Source organism: Azolla caroliniana, unplaced genomic scaffold (assembly GCF_043228905.1).
Source record: "Azolla caroliniana isolate FFs.n. ecotype wild unplaced genomic scaffold, voAzoCaro1.0.p SCAF_8, whole genome shotgun sequence".
NCBI classification, from domain to species: Eukaryota; Viridiplantae; Streptophyta; class Polypodiopsida; order Salviniales; family Salviniaceae; genus Azolla; species Azolla caroliniana.
The window spans coordinates 17,915,260-17,938,282 of NW_028230443.1; the positions used below are offsets into that span (position 1 = coordinate 17,915,260).

General features: G+C 42.7%; 1 protein-coding gene across 1 annotated transcript in view; it reads right to left on the bottom strand.

The window, feature by feature from the left end:
• Nucleotides 1–2,927: 2,927 nt before the first annotated feature.
• Nucleotides 2,928–23,023, bottom strand: part of LOC147861202 (putative germin-like protein 8-1) — a 32,336-nt gene continuing 12,240 nt past the window's right edge. The window contains exon 2 of the mRNA XM_087324043.1: nt 2,928–3,690. Coding sequence (XP_087180169.1) covers nt 3,110–3,690 — 581 coding nt within the window. The 3' untranslated portion in view covers nt 2,928–3,109. The remainder of the gene's footprint in view (nt 3,691–23,023) is intronic.

The following is a 23,023-nucleotide window of genomic DNA, read 5'->3' on the forward strand; positions in this document are numbered from 1 at the left end:
GAACTGATTAGGTCATTGACTCGGGAGTCTCGTATCACATTACCTTGTATCGGGAGATGTTTGAGTCATATACCGGTGGTGACTTTGGTAAAGTCAAAATGGCAAACCACGGTGTGACAATGGTTGTTGGCATAAAGGATGAAGCCTTGGTCTCAGACTTGTATTGAGGGACATTAGACATGTACCGGATATTTGGTTGAATATCATCTCTGCCGCTATGCTTGATGATGAGGGATATGAAAACCACTTTGGTGAAGGAAAATGGAAACTCACCAAAGACTCACATAGCAAGCTATCTAAAATAGAATTCCCTCTATCTAATGCAAGCTGAAATGTATACGCACAAATAATGGGGCTGAATATAGGCAACAATTTGGGAAATATGGTCGTGAGCATGGTATCAGGCTTGAGAGGAGTGTTCGGAAAACACCTCAGCACAATGGGGTGGTTGATAGGATAACTAGGACAATTTGTGAGTGGATAATATGTATGCATTCACACTCAAAATTGCCTAAATCCTTTTGGAGTGAAACAATGAGGACTATAGTTGACCTGATGAATCTGTCTCCACCAGTCCTTTTTTGGGATGATGATGTACCTGAGAGGGTGTGGAGAGATAAGGAGGTGCCATACAAACACTAGAGTGTTTGACTATAGGGCTTGTTTTCACATCCGAAAGATGAAAGTTCCAAGCTTAATAACAAATGTAAACCATGCATATTTTCTAGGATACGGCCATGAGGAATCCGGTCGTAGACTATACGACCCAGTAGAGAAGGTCATTAGACATAGGAATGTGGTATTTCCTAAGGAGCCGAATGAGATGCCAAATTTCACCCCTGCTTTTCGGTCACCAAATATTCAACTCCTGCTCTACAAACCCAAGGTCGCGGGGGAGATGTGGAGGAGTATGATGATATAGCTGATGATCCAGCCGATGATGATGATGGGTAGGATCATGATCATCAAATTGTAGGTGACTAGATAGATGATGTTTCAGCATCTCCACCGGAGGTGGAAGAGGTGAGAAGGTCTATGAGATAAAGATGATCTTCTACTAGGTACCATTCACATGATTCTGTGATGTTCATAAATGGGGAGAAACAAAAAGCTTTGAAGAAGCTTGAAGTTTGCAAATGAAAAGCAAACCTAGTTGCGCCCCCCACTTGAAATGGAGGGGGAGAATTGTTGGGTGTATCCACTCAAGTGGAGCCCACAACCGCCAGACGGCCGAGAGCCAAGAGCTGGCAAACGGCTAAAAGATGAGAACAGAGAGCTGAGAGTTGAGAGTCGGATGACATTTGAGTACCAGTTGAGCGCCGAATCGGCTGGGTGCCAATTCGGGCTGAGCACTGATTCGGTCGAATGCCGAATCGGTTGCATACCGATTTGGCTTAATGTCGAACCGACTTGGGGCTAAAAAGAGAAAAAGCTATAATTAGTTATAACTATATTTATATATACTTATTTACAAATATATACATATACATATATATATGGGATATATATATATCTATGTGTGTGTGTGTGTGTGTATGTGCGAGGTACCAAAAGAGACGTTGCACAAAAACAAGAGCAACACATATAAAAGGCGTGGACACACATACAGAGAACGAACTAAGAGATTGAGACACCGAGAGCAAGAGAAAAGCAAAGATAACTTTGAGTACAGAGACAACAGAGAGAGATACAATTGAGAGACAACGGTATACAAGAGAAAATAGAGAAGTGAGAGAACAAAGAGAGAAAAATAGGAAACAAAGAGACATAGTGTCCGAGTACGAGAGCAAGAGAGAGAGTGCTTTGCACAAGAGAAGACAAAGATCCATGAGGGGTTGTTCGTGATGTAAGGAACCCACGACTGTACAACACCTCTCATGTCCATCCGTATCAGGTTCTTTCGTTTGGTGTTTTTCGTAGTTTTCTACTTTTTGTTGTTTTATCCACCCAATCGGGTAAAAGGTAGTGGCCAAGGTTGTTGCCTTGAGGCTAGTACATTTCGTCTAGTCAAAACCTAGAGAGAATGTACTCAGTTTTACTCATTGTTGTTTTATCCACCCAATCGGGTAAAGGTTGTAGCTAAGGTTGTATTCGGTTGTACTCGAACATAGTGAAGTTGTTTGGAACCTATGGTTCCCGTGGTTTTTACCTATTTTGGTTTTTCCACGTTAAAAATTTTGTTGTACTCTGATTTTCTGTCTTGTGGTTTCATCTATTGTTAATTGTGTTCGTAATGCAAGCTTATCTTCATTTAGTCCCATATTCCTAACTACTCAAAGCCCTTCCAGAATAAATTGATGAGACTTTTGAATAAGGCTCCATACACCATTCAAAATCTTTGAGAGGGGCACCTATTTTTTCCTTTATTCAAGAAAAAGAAGATGGATTAACATTGTGAATACATGTATATTACCACAACCTAACCAAGAAACAGTTAGTAATCTTTCTTTCTTAACATTGATTGCTCCAAGAACTTCTCAAGCGATTATAGACTAAAGTCAACATTCAAGGAGCTGATAGCCTAGTCCCAATCAAGCCTGCTGTCAAGTGGAAAACAAATTTCCAATTTCTATGGTACGACCATTTTGAGTACATTGTGATCTTGTTCTGCCTCACAAATAGACGGACCGGTCAGGTTGAACAGAATTTTGTGGGAAAATACATGATCCATTTATTGTAGTATTTTTACTCATACGCATAGTGTCTATCACGTGCACATATTGTGTAAGTTGGCTTTATTCTTTGTTTATCCATAATCTGTGTCACATACCTCGACATGCAATTACAACTAGAGCATCTGCAGGTTTGCAGATATTATTGTCTCGATTACGGCCATATTGCGATTGTAGTGTTTTTGGCATACACGTGTTACCATATGTACTTTGTTTGTTTGAGAGAGAGAGAGAGAGAGAGAGAGAGAACATACATAATGAATGATTTGACCATTTATAACGGAAGATTACGAAGTGATTATTGTGAGCACAATATATATATATTATTAAATCGAATTCATTCCAGCGGACAGATAGATAGCTACATAGGTCGTCGATGGTATAAGGATGATGAGGTTTATTTGATATATTGTACGTTCATACTAGACTACAGGTATTCAAGCTACGGTAGCCTTCTTCACGCTGGCGGTGAGGGCATCCACTTCAGACTGGCCGATGCCGAACGTATTCTGAAGCACTGTGCCGGGCAGTGGAGGGTTAGCAGCAAAGAGGGCCACAGCAAGCTGAGACACCCCTGGATTCTGGCTGTTCAGGGCCGCGATGGCCAGCGCGCGATTCTTCTTGTCCAGGTTGATCTGGAAGTGGGCGAGGCCGCGGGGGAAGACGAAGAGATCTCCGGGGTAGAGCGTGGCCTGGAAGAGGGTGTTGTTGGGGGCGGTGGAGACGAAACCGACGGTGAGCGTGCCCTGCACCAGATAGAGCACCTCCGTAGCACGCGGGTGGACATGGGGTGGGTTTAGACCACCGTTGGGCGGGAAGTCGATGCGAGCGATGGATAGGCCCAGAGTGTTGAGGCCGGCGAAGTTGGCTACAGACGCAAGGGTAACATTGGCCGCCTTACTGCCATTAGTATAATAGGAATCATAAGTGGATGGTGGTGATCGCAGCAGTGTGGATGTGAAGTCCTGGGCTGTGACTTTGTCGGCTGGCTTGCAGGTGCGGCCATTGATGGTGATGGGTGCAGCTGTATTGGCATCGGCCACACAAAAATCTTGGAGCGGGTCCTCGTCCGCTGCACCCACAAGCTGGGCAGGAGGAGCCATTACACATAGAGCGACAACAAGGCTGAGGATTAGCAATGTGGAAGAGGAGGCCAGGAAAGAAGCCATGTCTAAGAAAAGAAATAGGAGTAGTGTTTTAACTTTGATTATGTGCTCTAGGCTATGCGATATGCGATTGCAGAGATTTAGAGAGAGGTTGGAAGAGTTAGTGTGATTAAAGAGAGAGTAGGTATATGTGTTGGTTGGATAGAGCTCCTGTCCTATATATTATATATAGACAGACAAGACACTCACTCTGTGTGTGTGTGTCGTGCCGTCTACGCTGTAGACCAACGGCCACGCGCTGTTGATTTTTGGGTAAAGGATGAGGATGTACCAAACGTCGCGAGATGATGAAGAAAAAGTAAAAGGGATGGCGAAGGAAAAAGTAAAAGCAAAATTGGGGAGGAAAAGGAAACGAATTGAGCGAGTTCTTTATCATGGAAGAAGGAAGACGACATCTTCTCTCTTTTTTCTTCATGACGTCATAGTGTGACTCTTGACTTTGATTCTAGATTAATACCGTAGAGTTTCTAGTATGTATGTATCCGAGAGAGAGGGGAGGGGGTCGCCACTATAAACACGTTGATACTACCCAAAATTCTATACGCTGTTGGTTTTGAAATCTTATTATCCCACCAAACACGTTCTATTGCATCAACGATCACACCCCACATGTAAGACGAGAAACTCTCACCAATTATTTTCTTCCATGTGTAGTTGCAATTATGGATGTGTCCTTTATAATGATTTGGAGCACAACGTATATTCTCATATGGCATTGGACTATACATCGATAAATTGTCATATGTGTATTATGAGTTGCAAGCTTATGATGGTAGCTTGTTAAACGACACATGATTGATTGATTCACACTCAATTAATAACCATTCACCTCTACCCATGTGCTCGTTGTCACAGATAATTATAATCCTTTTGCGAAGAATGGAGTTGCTTCAAGATACATATATTGAATGACTTAAGTCGTTTCGCCCCAACCATTGTCGAATTGTTCGGCTCTTTATATTTAAGTTTAGAGATTCTTGCAACTCGTTTACATAAATCAATTTATGTGAAAAGAGTCTAGATCAAAACATCTCAAGTTGGACGTGCTTGAATGCTTAGCGACCTAGTAATTATCATCTGTCTCTCTTTGACACAATCCCTAGAGAGCGGTTGTTTGATAGACTTAAAAGCTTGAGGATACCAGATGATATGGTATGGGCCATCTACGCACTATATGAACACTTTTTCAACTTGTAGTCACTTTTTAGTAGAGGCACTTTTTCAACTTGTAGTCTTCATTCACAGGATACATAGCCAACCACATGATAGAATATCTCATCAAGCCTTTAAGGCCTCTCGATCATTGTACGAGTCCGGCTATACTAGTTCATGGTATGGCATGATGGTGAGTTGGCTTCTTGCGAATGGTCTAGACATTAATAACCTACCTCCCCTTAGGTACAACCACACGAGTGATAACACTTTAATCTCTCATGAGGACCGCAATAAAGTAATACGCCAAGAAATATGGCAAATTTACACTCGGTGTAAATGGATCACCCCACTAGAGCCACTCCCATCTAAAATGCCGTACTATAAGAAACACTTCATGCACTTCTCTGAGTTAGGTTTTATCACGCGGCCAAAATATCTAGATGTATTCTTACCACATGCACTAAGGGTTGCCATTGGACAACTTAGAATATCATCTCACCAACTTGAGATTGAGAATGGCCGTACTAGTGGAGTCCCTAGGGAGGAAAGGATATGTAGGTTATGTCACATAAAGATAGAGGATGAGTACCACTTTACATGCAAGTGTCCAACCTATGCCGAGATAAGGGCAAAATACCAAGACATACTTGGTTCATCTGCCACCCTCCCCAAATTATTAGATACTCTAGATATAACGAAATTAGGCAAATACATTCTAGAGCTAAAACAACACAGAGAGAATAAGTTACAAAATGTTGACAATAATGTTGCTAATGATCACGAACATGTAACAAATGAAGTTTTTCAGGAACAGGGGGAGACAACGAATGTCGACACACTTGCACCACTCAGCCTTTCCATTGATGAGGCAGAAAACCAGAGAAGAACCAGACGTCCTCGGGTGCTGGGTTTCAAAGCAACTCGACGTGATGTGGAAGCAATATTGAAAATAAGGGAACGTGAGCTACACCGCCTAGAAGCCATGGCTAGGGCACTCTCTACATTGGAACCACGGGTCACACCCACATCAAGACCCTTTGACCCCCCACTTCTTTTCGAGAGGCTTGGGTGGAAATAAAATTAGGCTTAGTGTATAGTCACTTTCGAGTATACTACGTATTGTACACTACTAGAACTCTTTTAATTTAAGTTCTATTTTTTACTTAATTTTATTTTAGTTATGATGAATGGATAAATACTCTTTTGTTGTAAACCAATTGTCTCATGGGCCAAATTTGGCCTTAGAAGACGTTAATATATCTTTCTTTCTTTCTTTCTTTCTTCCACATGCATGGTAGTACTACAAATCAAACAAAGGATATGCATTCACCGCGACATATGTGATGTTCCCATTTGGAACTAAATGTTATTATAATGACAACAAACGAATGGTACCATATTTCACATCGAGCAACAAATGATGTAATAACTACTACTCTGTCACATTGGATTGTTAACAAATTACCACTCACCTCTTGTCTTATACCTAAGTTGTCTCATTAGATTGTTAACAGTATCGGCTTGAATGGATACAAGGGCAACATCAACCCTTATTTCCTTCGAAACATGAATGTTACAATTCCCTCATCTCCACAAGTATAATGATACCTATGAGGTTTTTTAAAGGCACAACAATACACTGCATCGTGTCTTTCTTTTCGCCCATGTATTATGGCCAAATTTCTAGAAAGAATCATGTTTCTTAGGACAATAACAGAGCTACATGTGTAAATGCATGATAGAACCTAGTAAGACGCATATTTACATCCTAAACAACCATGATCTTGACAAGAAAATCCTAGTAGGAGGGTTTAGTTATTTCTCAAGTGATTAATGGCATCGATGTTGAAGAACCATAGAATTTGATTTTTCTCCCTTTTGTTTGTGCTATCCTCTCTCACTTTAGTAACAAAAACTTGAATGAAATTGTTTCCTTCATCTTCATAATAATGTCAATAAGGAGTTTGTACTAGGTTGCCATAGGGTGGACTCTCTTTCTTTTTCATTCTTCGACATACTACTTTCTATAATTCCATTCAAAGTGGTCTGGTTTGTTGTAATACATTCAAGTAATTGTGGATATGATGATAGCACTTAATCTACTCGGTTTGCGTTTACGTTGAAATTTCTAAAATATTTGTTTGGAAAAGTTTCTTAGATGCTTCCTCATTGATACCACTATGGCCATGTGGTTGACTTAATGCTACTCGTTTGTCCTTTTCCTTGGGATTTTCTTTTGGTTCAGCTTTGATCTCTTTTTCTTTTGCGTGAATGCTAACCAAGTTCTCATCAAGATCTCACACTAGGAGATTTCATCTACATTCTTGCTTGTTCTAGTAGTTGCATCTAGTTGTTTCTACCAATTGCTAATAGATGCATCAATTTGTTCTCCGTCATGAATTTTCACGTTCATAAGAGTTCTTTAGGAGAATATGTTGGTTGTTCCATTAGAGGGTCAATGGAATTTTTGTGGATTCCCTCACATTGCTTGAATGATCTCCTAAGCTTACAAACATGGTCAACATCGACTTATAATTGCCACGGTTGTGGGGGTAAACGATGTACTTTGTATAGTAAAGCAAGGTTCATGATGAGAAGATGAGGAGACTGAGATAGTAGGTATCATTATCTACAAGAGTGAACTAGTTTTCAAAGTTGAAGGAGATGAAGAGGAGGAAGCCCTAAACAAGTTTTTTTCTTGTGAAGAGAAAGAAGAGGGAGAATGTGATGAAGAATAACTTTTCAGATCAATAAGGCTATAGTTCGTTAAAGAGTTGTACGAGATGGTTGTGCAGTAGGAGCTCTGGTTCATGTCGTTTGATTATTCTTCAAAGACGTCGGTTCTAGAGCATTGCGACTACTCAAAGCTCTGTAATCTTCTATATGAGGGCTTAATTCTCATCTTTTCCAGGATTCATCAAAAGAACTTTGTTGTTTCTTTGTGTTAGGTTTCAAAAATTGAGTATTAGATGTAGAACATCAACTTTAGGTTTGATCTAATATTGTGATGGTTTGTTTTTTCGAAAGTTTTTGTTGTTGCATTAGTTTCTTGTATGTCCTGGAGGAAGACTTGAGTTATAGTCAAACCTAGTCGTGGTTACATTTTGTATGCTGTCATCGTTCATTTGTTCTGAAGTTGGGTACATTTTTCTCATTGCATCTTCTTGTTAGATCTCGTTTATTAAGTTATTGAGATTTACATTTTGATTTGAAATTTGTAACTAAGTGAAGAACTTAGTCTAGGAATTCTGCAAAGAGCTTAGTAACAACAATTGGAGTTAATTATTAATGTTGAAGCTTGTTGTAAAGCAATCATCGAGTTTCTTCTTCCATCTGTTTATGAATTCAATCATTCAGGCATCATTTTTCATTTTTCAAGTTTAATATAGTGTATTATCATAAGTTGATTTCCATTGGTTTTTGGTTTGAATTGATTTTATAGTTTAATCCACATTTTCATGTGATGGTTCAAATTTCCGTATTGTGTCAGCTTGTTGATCTTTAAGGTGAGACATAATCTCCAATTGGGTTGCCAGGTCTTTCTCTTCCCATGCTTCAACGATGGCCAGCGATGGACAGGCTCAGGGAGGGGAGGGATGTCAGGGCTTCTGCATTAAACACAAGTATATATATATATATATATATCTATATACACACAGTGAGAGAGACAGAGACTCTGTCTGGATCAACGTGTTTGTAGTGGATGGCATGGATGAGGCAACGCGTTATTGAATTGAAAGTGGATTGGCGAGGGAGGGACGGAGAGATCGTAACTCTGCAGAAAGAAAGGAAGGAAGAAAAAGTAAAAGCCTTCATTTAATTGATTGGCAAGGAAGACGAAATCCTCTCTCTCTCTCTCTCTCTCTCTCTCTCCTTTCTTCATCACGTCACGTCGTGGCTCTTGATCACAATGAATGCGTCAAGATTTATATCCAAACTCAAGAAACTTGATACTGGTTTTGAAATCTTGCTTATTATTGTCACCGCGTCTGACTACGACCAACAAAAGCTATGTGTGTGGTCCGATACTTTGGATTAACACAAGCTATACATATTCTCCCACAATGTCATCGAAATTGTCAAATGTGCATTCCAAGTTGTAAGATTATATATAGCCTATGAACAAGAGAGAACTTCCTTGAATGCATGACTTTGTGATGACCAACAAAACACTAGACATTTTGTATGGCTCCACCTAAATTATCTTATCAAAATGGTCGCATCATCAAAGTGGCCACACGGTGACTTAATACTCAATCAAATGTAGATGGAATAAATATGAAGTTAATATAACACATTTATTTTATGTATAGAATAAATTTAGCAAAAACAAAATCAATTACCCATGTTTTTTCTTTTAAACCCATGAAATTTTACAAATAACTTGTGAGGCATGTGCTTGCTCTTGTATTATTCCCTAGCAAACTCCCCTTCTCGTATGTGTCCAAGGCCTTTCAATAGCTTATGAAGAAGGGGAGGGCAGGAGGGTGCGCACGTATGCCTCTTTAGATGCTCATGCTCTTTTCCTTTTCTTTATATAAAATGTCAATGCTCTTTCTAGAATTAGTGGTTCACACCCTCGTTTATGTATGTTAACTACCTTATAAGACTACCTTACGAGTATAAGTTATGAGGTTCAAACTTCACACCCTATAAATATATATATATACATAAAATTTGTTTACAAATTAAATTTTACGTATGCAAAGATCCCATTTTTTGTGTCGTGCACCACTGGCAACATGACAACAAGACCTAAAATCCTCTACAATTCAAACAAACACGTGATAGACAACGAGGCCTAATGCATACAAGTAATGACAAACAAGCATTTGATATGCCTTAGAACAATGTTGATGTTGATGAATATTGGCAACATATTAAAGGTAAGCCAAAGGAGAAATGGGTGGATATGCAACATATATGGTTTTGCCTGCTACTTGTTATACTACTTCGCAATGTAGTTCATGAACAAGGGAGTGGTATTAGAAAGCTCCTTGGCAATGGGGATAAGCCTTTCAATTTCAATTTGATTCACTTGGTCATGTTGTAATTACTTCAAATCCTTGAGGTTTTTGTCAGGCAACTAGCAAAGGACCTAGATAAAAGGTTCCCATAGGTAGCCCTCCGCAACTTTGGAACAATTCTTTACTCTTTTTCTAGCATCAATTACTCTAAAAGAGAAAGGGTACCAATGAGATCATAGATTAATTAATGGAAGTGGTAACATGGAATATGAAGGGGCAAATGTACATTCTATCTATCAAGTTTTAGTTCACATGTGAACTTTGTTTTGGAAAAGATTTTATGAAAGAGGGGGGTTGGGGACAGTGAATTGCATTGTGAAGTCACCAACAAGCTCCTAGGCTTCACATGAAACCCTTTCTAGGCACGACCATTGAGAAGCAAAAACATTTGTTTTGTTATGGAACCTATGGAAACATACTTTCTTCTAGGACAAGTGGGTCATTCCTCGTCCACAATAGCCCACCACAAATGAAATTCTTGGTGAGGCTCTCTAAGAGAGAATGCATTGGGGTAATGTAACTTACATCAACACTCCATTTAGGGTTCACACTATTTATTTATGTATTTTTCTTTTCCCTTTGTGCCCAATCCTATACAACCCTAACCTATTACACACTCTAACAATAATGGAGGCGGAGCTTTATGCTCCCAATATATCCACAAAACTAACTTAGTAAGCAATGTATTAACCTTCCTCATCTCACGTTAAGTGAAGCATTCAAAACATATTCAAATTTTTTTAATTAAACGTATAAACATTTCAATCTCAAACTCTAAATTTTATTCAAAAAATTCTATATCAAATTATATGCGTGACTATTCCAAATCTAGGTTGCTTAAGTCATTTTGTAAAAAATGCAAAAGAAATGGGTACAAAATGAATAACGCTACAAGAATTTTAATAAGGAAGGGCAAATGCCATACAAAACAGATCATGCAAGTATAATGCATGCCGTAATTATTGTGATCACCATAATAATGCACACAACATATCATAATGACCATAACTGCAATGAGAACAATGGAGCCTCTTTCATTGGCTTTTGTTTCCCTTACTTCACTTGATCATCCGTCGACTTCCATGTGTATCTTCGAATCTAGGAGTTACATGTCACCTTGCATCAAGGGTAGAATGGCTTAAAGATGATAAGACTTTAGAATATCGCTTTGGCCTAATATCTAGCAATAATAGCATTGAATACACCCTCTAACAACATGCAACCTATCTTGAACTCTCCAATGGTAATATCATTGAAGTCAAAGAAGCTCATTAATCTAAAGAAAAACTTAATATTTCTAAATAAACTCACAAATGATACTACATCAATAAAACTCTATCACAACTATTTCATCATTTTCCATAAAACACCCTTTGGTCAAGGTTATGTAGTTAATTGTCCAAGACAAGGATGTCTTTGCTTATTAGGTCACTCTATGGCATTTGTTCAAGAAACATATCATATAAACACATCCAACTACGATACCCTATTATAGAATTATCAATTCGATGACTTGAACCATTAGACAATGGTTCACATTGCCGAATGTAGCCATTGGTTTTACTGTACCACAAAAATCCAAACTATCCCTTTGTGAAGAGTATATTTTTTATAAGCTCTCTAACTCCCCCTTTCCTTCGCATCCTAAGATAACAGTCAAAGCGCTCCAACTCATACACATGAATATATATGGACCAATTATTTGATTAAAATTAATTAAGGGATAGATTTTGTTTGGTTGTATATTTCTTAACATTTACCAATGCCTTTACTGATTTCACAATGGCCACAGTCTTTCCTAAATACAAAATCTGTTAATCAAATCCTTAAAAAATTCAAGGTCTATATCATTAGTTGTGGCAACCCAACAACATTGACCTTTAAAGCACTTTAATAAGAATGGTGAAGAATCGAAATCCCAAAATTTCCAAAACTATTTTAAAATAATTAGATTCCACAAATATTTACAATCCTTACACTCTTCAACAAATTTCAAGCGTTGGAAGACAAAACTAGCCATTTATAAATTATGGACACCATCAACGATCATTGTGCGCTCCCCATTGCAAATCTTTCCTAAATATATTGTAATGAGGCTTTAATTGAATGCTTGTTATAATTCAATAGGAAATATAGTAGATACATTTTGGACAACTTCGTTGCATTTATAGTTTGGAGAAAGACTAGATTATGAAAACCTAACAAATATTTGGATGTTTAACTAGTGCACAAGTACCCTAATATAACCAATATAAATTTGACAATCATGTGATTTGTCGCGTGTTTGTTTGCTTTTGGGGAATGTCATGGCTACAAGGGTTATTGATTATATACCGCAAAAGCCAAATGATTTATATTCAGTGGGTGATTGATGTTTGATAAAGATAGCTTAATACCTATCACTCACACACACCTAGACTGGAAATGATACAATCATAAACACCCTACCAAACCCATCAAAAACTAAATCCAACAAGTAATCAATACCATTAGCTAGTACTTCTTTAGAGTTTATATTCTTAAAGAAATGGAGAGTGTAGGTGATCTCGTGCAGTGGAAGGAAACTGTGTGTGTGTGTGTGTGAAAGACAAAGAGAGAGAGAGAGAGAGAGAGAGAGAGAGAGAGAGAGAGAGAATTAGAATTAGAATTTTTATCGTCCATAAAGAGGCCAATTTTGACCTATGGGACCAGATTATACAGGTGTTCTTGATATGTGTCTCCTTCCTAAGAAGGGGTATTCATACATTGAAGCACAAAGTCTCTATGTGTGAATAAAGCATACACATATGAGCTCAACCTTCTCGGTGGTGTCTTAAGTATGGTACTAATTTATCACTCCCTCTTAGTATGTCAGCATATCTTGAACGAATTGCACTATATGTCGAGCATGTGAAGAGGAAGTGACATTCATCCTCTACCATGCCTTCGTTGTATACTTTGCATGTCTTCAAATTAGTTACATTTTGATACCATGATGCAACTTCAATACCTAACTTGTGAGATCGAGTGTGAAGTAGTGTAAGGGCTCTACGAGCATTACTACTCATATTGGTACTGAGATAAGGTTGGATACGATCAATAGGAATTCTTGCTTTATATTGAGACCAACATTGAGGGTTGACATTTGCAATGTAGTATTCTAGCTTTGTCCTCTTATCATCTTCCCATTTAATCCTTAATGATTCCACCAACCTTTCCTTAATCATTACATACTGCATAACATTGCCTGAATGCTCTAAAAGATCATCCAAACCACATCTTCTAAACCATTTCCTTATGTCAACAACCCAACCAGATGAGAGAATCTTACTTTTATGATTCTTTTGTAGCTTACATCCAACATTCCAAGCAAGATGTGGTAATTGACGATTTGGCATATTCTTGACTTTTGCAATGTATTTATATAATTTTTGGAGTGTCAATAGTTCTATGGGTCGAATACCTGTTTCCAAGAGCATAACATGGTAAGAGGTAGTGCATTTAACTCCTAATTGCCTCCTTAAAAACATTTTTTGAATTTTCTCAATCTCATTCCATGCATTAAGAGAGATGGTGCCACCCCATACTTCTACTGCATAAAGCAATACTTGAGTTACCATGGCATTGAACAACATTAGTTTTACTTCCCATCCACAAGTATCACTTTGGTTAGCACTAGTTCTCCAAAAGGTAATACAATTTCCAACCGGCTTGGAGCTTAGAATCAAACCATGCACTCCATTTATTTTTGGCAGGTACATCAATACCAAGATATTTAAAGCTTTGAACAAATTGTATATGTTCACCTCTATATGTGAGCATAGGGTAATGATGAGGTTGGATGATTTGCACTACCATCATTTTTGTTTTCTCCACATTCATTGCTAGTCCACTACTATGGCAAAATTCTTCTAATACCTCAAGTAAATTTTGCACACTATCAACATCATATGAGAAGAGTACCACATCATCAGCATATAGAAGCAATAAGATAACATGTTGCATCAATTTGGGATCATTCAATCCTTCTTCTCTTGCAACCTTATTTACCACTTCTTCTAATTTAACAATACATAAGCCAAAAAGTGTGGGTGATAATGATGCTTGACCCCCATGTTACTTAAAAAGTGCTTTGAGAATCCACTATCCATTTTTAGTTGGCATTTTAATTGTTCATATAGGCGTGAAACAACAACTCGGTACTCTAATGGCATGTCAATCTCTACTATTCTATTCCAGAGTTCACTTCGTGGTACAGTGTCGTGTTATTCTGCACCCGCAGGAGAAATCAAGGCGGGACCGCGGGGGCCCTGAACCGGGGAATAACTGAATAGAGGGAGGAGTGACACGAAACCACGGCCAAGCCGCGCACACAAATACACAGAGAACTCACAACAAAGATCGAACAATGAATAAGGCAAATATATATATATGATCAAGATTACACCCGGCTAGCCGGTAAGCGTCAACGCGCTGACACCAACTCACACAACACACGCGGTCAACGCGAGATGGAGCCTCTGCAGGAAGCACTCGGGCTTTCCACAAAGCAGAGGCAGCCTCCCTAACCCAACAGAGAACGATGAAAGACAGAGGAGAAGGGCTCGGTCCCATTCCGATAGCACTTTGTCCTCGACAACGCGATCCCCTCTCAACCCTTTTTCCTCTCCTTTTATAGCCCAAGGAGAGAGGGACGTTATAGTCTGTTACATCACTTTTATTCTTCATCCTTTTGGACAGAGATACTCCTCGATTCCCTACGTAATGAATACGTGCTACCCACGATATTCGCATCGCCGACATGTACCTAACTATGTACAATACATCAAAACATGTGCCCTCGTGTAAGGGCCGGTTCACGCACACTATTCACCGATTCCTCCTAGGGATGGTTTTCTCCACGACATCCTCCCCCACCTAACCGAGCATCCACCGGTATGCGCCAGAATAGACCTTTGCCGGAGAAGACCGGCCCGCGGTTATCTTTTGTTCTCTGTATCGCCATCCGCTCCGAACTGGTCGTTGTTGCTATCCATGTCCTCTGGGTCCAGTTTGTCCTCGTGCCGCTTCTTGAACGCCTTGATCCTCTTCACGGCCACCGGCATAACTATTCTCGTTCCATCGAGCTCCGCAAGGTGGTAACTGCCGTTGTCGTTAGCGCTTGTCACCGCATAAGGCCCGAATCACCTCCTCGCAAATTTCCGCATCGCCTTGTGCTGGTTGTCGAGGCTGCTATCGTAGACCAGAACACATTCGCCTTCCTCGATTATCTTCGGTCATAGTCGGTGAGCCTGGTCGAATTGCCCCTTGTTCTTTGTCCTTGCTGCACGCAGCTTCGCCGTTGCTCGTTCCACGTCCTCCAGTCTTCGCTCGAGCTGTTGGATTTGCGCCACTAACAGCTCCTCCTGGCTCATCTCGTCTCTCCAGTCCACCACGGCCCATGAGGAGATCCTTCGCTCCATCGGCATGATCGGCTTCTACCCGTACATCAGCTACGCCGGCATGAACCCGATTACTGAACTATGCATAGTTCGGTCCACCCACAATGCGTAAGGTAGGAGCCGCAACCAGTTCCCAACTTTACGATTGGCCCGTGTCCACGTTCCACCTTCCCGTTTGCCTTCGGATTGTACGCCGTGGTGAGCGAGAGTTAAACCCCTAACCGATCAAACAGCTCTTCAGCCTCTTGTGCATCCAGTTCTCCACGGTCTGCTACGATCTTCCCTACGCACCCGTACTGACATACCACCTCTTCGATCAAGAACCGACACACGGCCATGATCGTCTTGTTCGGTAACGCTCGGCCCTCCACCTGGTTCATCAGGTCCTCTCATGCTAGCACCAGGTATCGCATCTACCCTACCCCCATCTGCATCGTCACTAGATCCACCATCCACTTGAAGTGGGCGGTTGGTGGGTAAGTCGGGTGTAGCTCGTCCCGATGTCGTACTATGGAATACATCTGAAAGCTTTCGTAAGTCGTTACGAACCGATGCACGTCCCGGTACAGTCCCGACCACTAGTACTTCTCCTTCAACTTCTCGAACGTGGCCCATCCCGCCCGATGTCCAACCCAAGGACTGTCGTGGTACGCTGCCAACAATGCTTCCTGCTCCTCCTCCCTCGCCACTACCCGGAGTGGGACGCGGTCTCGCTTCTTTGGGTGCTTCCATATGCTTCCGTCCCGTAGGAAGAATCGGTACGCTTTCTTCCGGATCCAGTTAGAATCTTCCTTTGTCCACACCGAGTCTGGCGTCATCATTTTCAGGAACCCACTGATCTAGAGCTACTCCCTATCGTACTTGCTCTCGTCGAACTCATTAAGCGCCGGACTGCTCCCCTTTCTCTTCGTCACGTAAGTCGTCTCGAAGAAGTCCACGCCGACCTCCTCGTCCTCTGAAACCATGCCGCCCTCGTCATCAAACCTCGCTCTCGAAAGCATGTCGGCCACGGCGTTGTCCTTCCCGGAGATGTGTCGTATCTCCGGATGCAAGGACTTAATGTACGTTATCCACCTGAGCATTGTCAGGTCCGGCGTTGCGCATCCGAAAACCATACCGAGAATTGGTCGGCAATCTGTCTCTATTATTACCTCTGTCCCGATCAGGTAGTCTTTATCGGCCTTGACTGCCGAAACGATACCCCTGAGTTCGCGTTTAACCTTGGCGTATCCTCGCTGTCGCTCACTAAGTACTTTCGCACCGAACCGGATGGGGGGCGAATGGGGAACGTCGTACCGTTCTCATCCTCCTGGTTGATCACCCATCCGATTCCAGTCGGACTCGTGTCTACGGTTACATAAATTGGAACATATTTACCGTAGACCGCTTTCGGAGTGCCGGTGCTGCGGCAAGCGCTTCTGTCATTCTCCGGACCGACTCCACATGCTCCCCGCTCCACTCGAACTTGCACCCTTTCTTCAACAACCCGTAGAGTGGCTCCACGATATGGGCATAATGCGGGATCCAAATGTGGTAGAACACGCAAGCTCCCAAGAACCTTTGGACTTCTGTAACCGACCTGCAGTCTTCCTTCATCGCGGAGATAGCTTCCACATTAGCTGGAGACGGTTTCCGACCATATGGCCCGCACAGGTGTCCAACGACCATGATTTCCGACTGTCCGAAAGCCGATTTCTCCCCGGAGAAGGTGAGCCGCGTGCCGTCCAGCTTCTGTAGCACCTTCTTACAGTCTCTGATGTGGTCCGAGAAGAATTTCGGACACCCGTCCGGTCCGACCATTTCGTCCTTGTCCTCCACCGGACATCCCTTGATCGGAATGTCATCCAAAAACGGCATGGTGATGTCCGGGATGATATCCCTTAGCACCTTATTCATCGCATTCACCATGTGCGCTACCGAGTTTGTCCCCCCTTGCGGAAGGGTGCACATCCGCCAAGAGGATTCCGCATTGTTGTAATATCCCTGCTCTCCACGGTTTGTTGGAATTGGTCGTACCCCGAGGACAGATCCCCAACCGAGTAAATCGACCTCCTTGTGAAGGCATGCGGGAATTCATCAATGGTCAGTCTGATTCCTGCGTTCCGAATGGTCACCTTGTTGACCGGTTGCAAGTCCTAAATAAAGTGCAACATGTCGTTCTTCTTTGGCACAGTAAAACCACCGATTCGAGTATGGGGCACTCTGTTGGGGAACAAGGTCATTAGTGCGGAAGAACAAACAACATCCGTGATGGTGAAGAACCTGTGTGCAAATGAAGAAGATACAGAGAGAGAGAGAGAGAGAGAGAGAGAGAGAGAGAGAGAGAGAGAGAGAGAGAGAGAGATAGGCACAAAGAAACGGTTTATTTCTTAATAACAACAGTTACAAAATGACAACAACCTTCACTAAAGGTTACAAATTCACTTATGCCCTTATGCTATTTACAGAAATAGCCCAAACTTGGGTTGTCCAAAGAGACAGTGTGAATACGGCCATTATACACTCGTATTCGACACTCCCCCATAATGGGCGTATACATGGGTTATCTTAAATTACAGGTATATACCATGTGTATCGGACAGATCGGTTTTGTTTGAGTTGGCAAAATCTGAAGACAGAAGACCGAGCCAGTCGGGTCGGAAGAGCTGAAGCCGATCCTCAATGAACCGATGTTGTTTGTCCGAAACCATCCTGTGTTGTGTGTCTGACTTTAATCGGACCTATTTTTCATTACACCCATCTAGTGCCGAAGGGACCGGAAGCGATCCGCCAAAAGACACTTGGTCATTCCATTTGTGACATTATCAGTTATGGATATCTTCTCGAGATCGATTTTCCCTGAAATGACGCAAGCCCGAACAAAGTGATATCGAACGTTGATATGCTTGGAGGTGTTGTGGTGAACCGGATTTTCTGACAAAGCAACAACACCTTAACTGTCGATGTAGACAACTGGAGCCAAGTCAAGGTCGACTTGTCGAAACATGTGCGCCAGCCAACCGAGCCATAAAGCTTCTTTTGCCGCGTCGGATGCAGCTACATATTCTGCTTCGGTCGTTAAGGTGGTTGTGCACTCCTGAATTTGAAACAATATTCGGTTGTTGATTTCTGACTGTCCACGCAGCCGGTGAAGTCCGAGTTGGTGTAACCCACTACGCTTGAGGTTGAGTTCGGGCCAAAAAGAATGTCATGGTCTTTTGTGTCATCTAGATATCTGAACACATGCTTGAATGCGTTCCAGTGCGATCGGCCTGGGTTGTGCATGAATCTGATGACGACTCCTACAACGTGAGAGATATCAAGCCGTGTCGCGACCATCGCGTACATAAGGGAGCTGACTATCGGTGCATACGGTATCAACTTCATATCTTCCCCCTCCGGACCGAATGTCGGGCAGTCTCGCTGAGACAGCCGAAGGTTAATGGGGAGCAGGGTTGAAGCAGACTTGGCCGAATGCATGTTGAAGTGTTCCAAGACACGTCCGATGTAGTCAATTTGAGACCAGAAAAATTGGCATGTATCACGATGCCGACTAATCTTCATACCAAGTATGTGTTTTGTTGGACACAGGTCCTTCATGGCAAACTACAACCGCGGTTTCCGAACGAGTTCGGTGAGCTCTCTAGCATGTCGGCCGGAGAGTAGCATGTCGTCCACGTAAATGATGAGGAAGACAGGAGACCCATCTTGACCTGTTTTGGTGAAGAGAAAGTGGTCCTAATTGCTCTTGGAGAAGCCGACCGACTAGATGAAGTCATCGAACTTCTTGTACTATTGTCGGGGTGCCTGTTTCAGGCCCTATAAACTCTTCCTGAGTCGGCAGACTAGATGTTCCTGGTTGGATGCCACAAAGCCTTTCAACTACTCCATATAGATTTTCTCCTGTAGGTCACCGTGGAGGAATGCCGTTTTTACATCTAGCTGAATCAGCTCCAAGTTGTCAGCGGTCACGAAGCCGAGCATGAAACGAAGGGTGGTCATTTTCAGCACTGGTGAAAAGATTTCGTCGAAGTCGACGCCATATTCATGTCGAAATCCCTTCCCAACTAATCTAGCCTTGTACTTTGGGTTGGTCGAGTCGGACATCTCTTTTAGTCGATAGACCCACTTACACGGAAGAGCACATCGATTCTCCGGTAATTCGACCAAGTCCCAAGTCCTGTTTGCGCGAATGGAGTGCATTTCCGACTCCATCGCCAGATGCCACGTGGCTGAGTCGGCAGATGCCGATGCTTCTTCGTAAGACGTCGGTTCGCCGGCGTCGGTAAAGAAGATTCGGAGAGAGTACCTATCCGGAGGTTGTGACAGTCTCTCGGATCTTCGAGGTATGACTGGACTGATCGCACCGGGTATAGGTGTCGGATGGTCGGAAGCCGAGCGATTCGGCTGTGCTGAATCGGTGGATTCAGGACGAGAGGTGTCGGTTACCCGTGAAACCGATCTCGTGTTGTGGGTTGGGCCTTCATGAAGGGTTGGCACTTGGGAAAATATTACCCTTCGAACTTCCATAGGCCTTTCGGCCGTTTTATGCATAGCCGACTCGTTGAACACGACGTCCGAACTTTGGACAATTTGTCTGTGCTCGGGGTCCCAGAGTCGGTATCCGACCTCGCCGTCGGGTCCATATCCAAGGAAAATGCATTTCCTTGATCTTGGTTCGAGTTTCCGGCGGTCTTCTTTCGGTATGAGGGCATACGCCTCGCAGCCAAAGATCCTCAGCTTGTCATAATTCGGCCTACTGCCAGTCCATGTTTCCTGAGATATTTTAACTCGTAGAGATCTACTTGGCGACATATTTATTATGTGTACTGCCGTAAGTAGAGTCTCCGTCCAGAAGCCATCCGACAGTCCGGAGTGTTGGAGCATGGATACTATGCGTTCTTGAATCGTCTGATTCATGCGTTCAACAATTCCGTTCTACTCTGAACTATAGGGTGCCGTATATTCCCGACAAAATTTGACGAATTCATCAGACTTGAATTCTCCTCCATTATCGGTTCGGAGACATTTTAGTTTCCGACCGGTCTGATTTTCGACCATTGCAAGCCATTCGGAGAAGATCGAGAACACCCGATCTTTAGTTCTAATGGGGTAACCCACACCTTCTGAGTCGAGTCGTCAATAAAACTGACGAAGTACGAAGCACCGCCGAGAGACTAATGTGGCATCGGGTCACAAACGTCTGAATCGACCAAATCGAGGGGACTCGATTCTCTTGGTGCTGATGTCGGGTGTGATGCGGCTACCTGTTTGCCGTACTGGCAATGCTCGCAGAATTGGTGATTCGAGAAGGAGAGTTTGGGGGGATGTAACCGGCTCTGGATAGGTGCGTTATGCCGACCTTGCTGAGGTGTCCAAGTCGTCCGTGCAATAACGATGACACGGGGATATCAACCAAAAATAGGTCACCATCTTTGAGTGTGACATATAAATGGTACAAGGAATGTACCTTTGGTCCTCGAGCAAGGAGGAGGTTCCCTTTGTGGAGTGTCCACCCTCCTGATGAGAACCCGGCACAAATGTCGGCTTCGTCAAGTTGTCCGACTGAGATCAAGGGTCTTAAAAGCTCAGGAATGTGTCGGACATTGTGTAGTACGAGTGTAGAGCCACCCGGAAGGTTGAGCTCTACGGTGTCGATTCCGATTAAGGCACAGTGTTGCGAGTTCCCGACTCGAACTGAGTCGGAGTGCCGATCCGAGTATTGCTGAAACTGAGATCGGTGAGGTGTCACATGATACGATGCGCCCGAGTCCAGGAGCCCTGTGCTCGATTCCTCAGTCGTAAGCAGAACTTCTGATTCGATTGGGTTCTCTATGGACAGTATGTTCGGGTCGGTCGTCAAAATTTCGGCTGAAGAGCCGACGTAGTTGACCTCCTCGTGTCGACTACTCTTCTGATCCGCTCTCTGAGCTTTGTCGGTTTTTTATTTGACTGCCCGGCAGTTGGCTTTGATGTGTCCCGGCTTCTTGCAGTAGTTGCAGATTCCATCAGTCAGTCGAACCTTGTACTATGTAAGCTTCATCTGCCGAGTCTTTGGCAAAAGATTTTCTCCGAGCTGCTTCAGTCAAGATTGCGCTCGTGATTTCAGAGTACTTAATGGCAGTTGTTGAAGCATTGCACACAGTTGTGACGAAAGTTTCCCAAGAAGAGGGGAGACTACGCATGAGTATCATTTCTCTGAGTTCATCCTCTATTGCCATCGCCTGAGACGATATTTGGGAGCTTAGGCTTTCGTACTCATTAAGGTGTGCCTGAATCGAATCGGATTCCTTCATCTGCAAGTTTTAGAGGCGCCAGATCAGATACATCTTCGTTGTGGCGACCTTCTTTTCATAAGTTTCCGACAATGTTTTCCAAAGTTCAAAAGCTTCCTTGCATGATTGCACTGTGAAGTACACTGACTCCGAAAAGTGCATCCGAATCGTGGCGCGGACGATCCTGAACAGCTTTAGCCACTTGTTTGCGTTGTATGCTTCTGGAGGACTTTCATTCTCAATCGGGTCTATCTAACCCTTGACTATGAGATAGTCCTGCATTTGTTCCTTCCAGAAGTTGAAGTTCGAACCGTCGAACCTCCTTAGACTCATCTATGATGAGCCGGATGTTGATGCCATCTGGTTCGGTTTCGGTTGGTAAGACTTTGTTCGGAGTTGACTAGGAACCTTAGTGGGTTGCAGCCGATCGGCTCACCCGATATCGTTCTAGTCGGTTTTGAACCCGAGTCGGTTTGGTTTCGGATACTTGTTGTTGAACTTCCTCGGAGTGACTCCGGTAACTTGAGAGACACAACTGGCTCGTCTTCCCGAATGTTGCCAAGTCGGAGTGAGCCTGGTTAGCTTTCGATTGTATGCCGAATACCAATTACAAGAAACCGATTGTTTGGGCCGATTCTGCTTCGGATGACTGCAGCGATGAGAGGGATGGATCCAACTGATCCTCCCGAATGTCGATCAGCCGAATGAAGCACGAATTTGGTTGTTGCCAGGAGACCAATCTCAAGTGGTTACAATCACAGGAGCAGAGTACAGTCGGCTAGCTTACTCCAATTAGTGATTTAACATAGTGAGATGCAGACTTCTTGTTTGTCTTCTCTCTTCTCTGTTCTTCAAGAAAAACTGAAACAGAATGTTGTGTGGTGTACGATGACGGCCGGTAGTGGGTTGAAGAACCTCCAACGCTCTAATACCAAATGTTGGGGAACAAGGTCGTCATTGCAGAAGAACAAATAACATCCGTGATGGTGAAGAACCTATGTATGCGAATGAACAAGATACAGAGAGAGAGAGAGAGAGAGAGATAGATAGATAGATTATATTATCGTCTTCGGAGGTCAAATATGACCTATCAAACCAAAAATATTACATTTCACGTGATATGTGTGAAAGTGAGTAGTGACTCTCGATGTTCAAGAACTTTACCAATGAATGTTGCAATCGAGAGTGCACATTGTGGTTGTGAGATGAATTCATGCAAAGATTGGGCTCGATCGAAGAGATGTGTAAAGCATGGTCGAATATGATCAAAGGCAGAGCATTGTATCAAAGTGTGATACTCAGACTCGCGAACTTGTTTAGGGCAAAGTG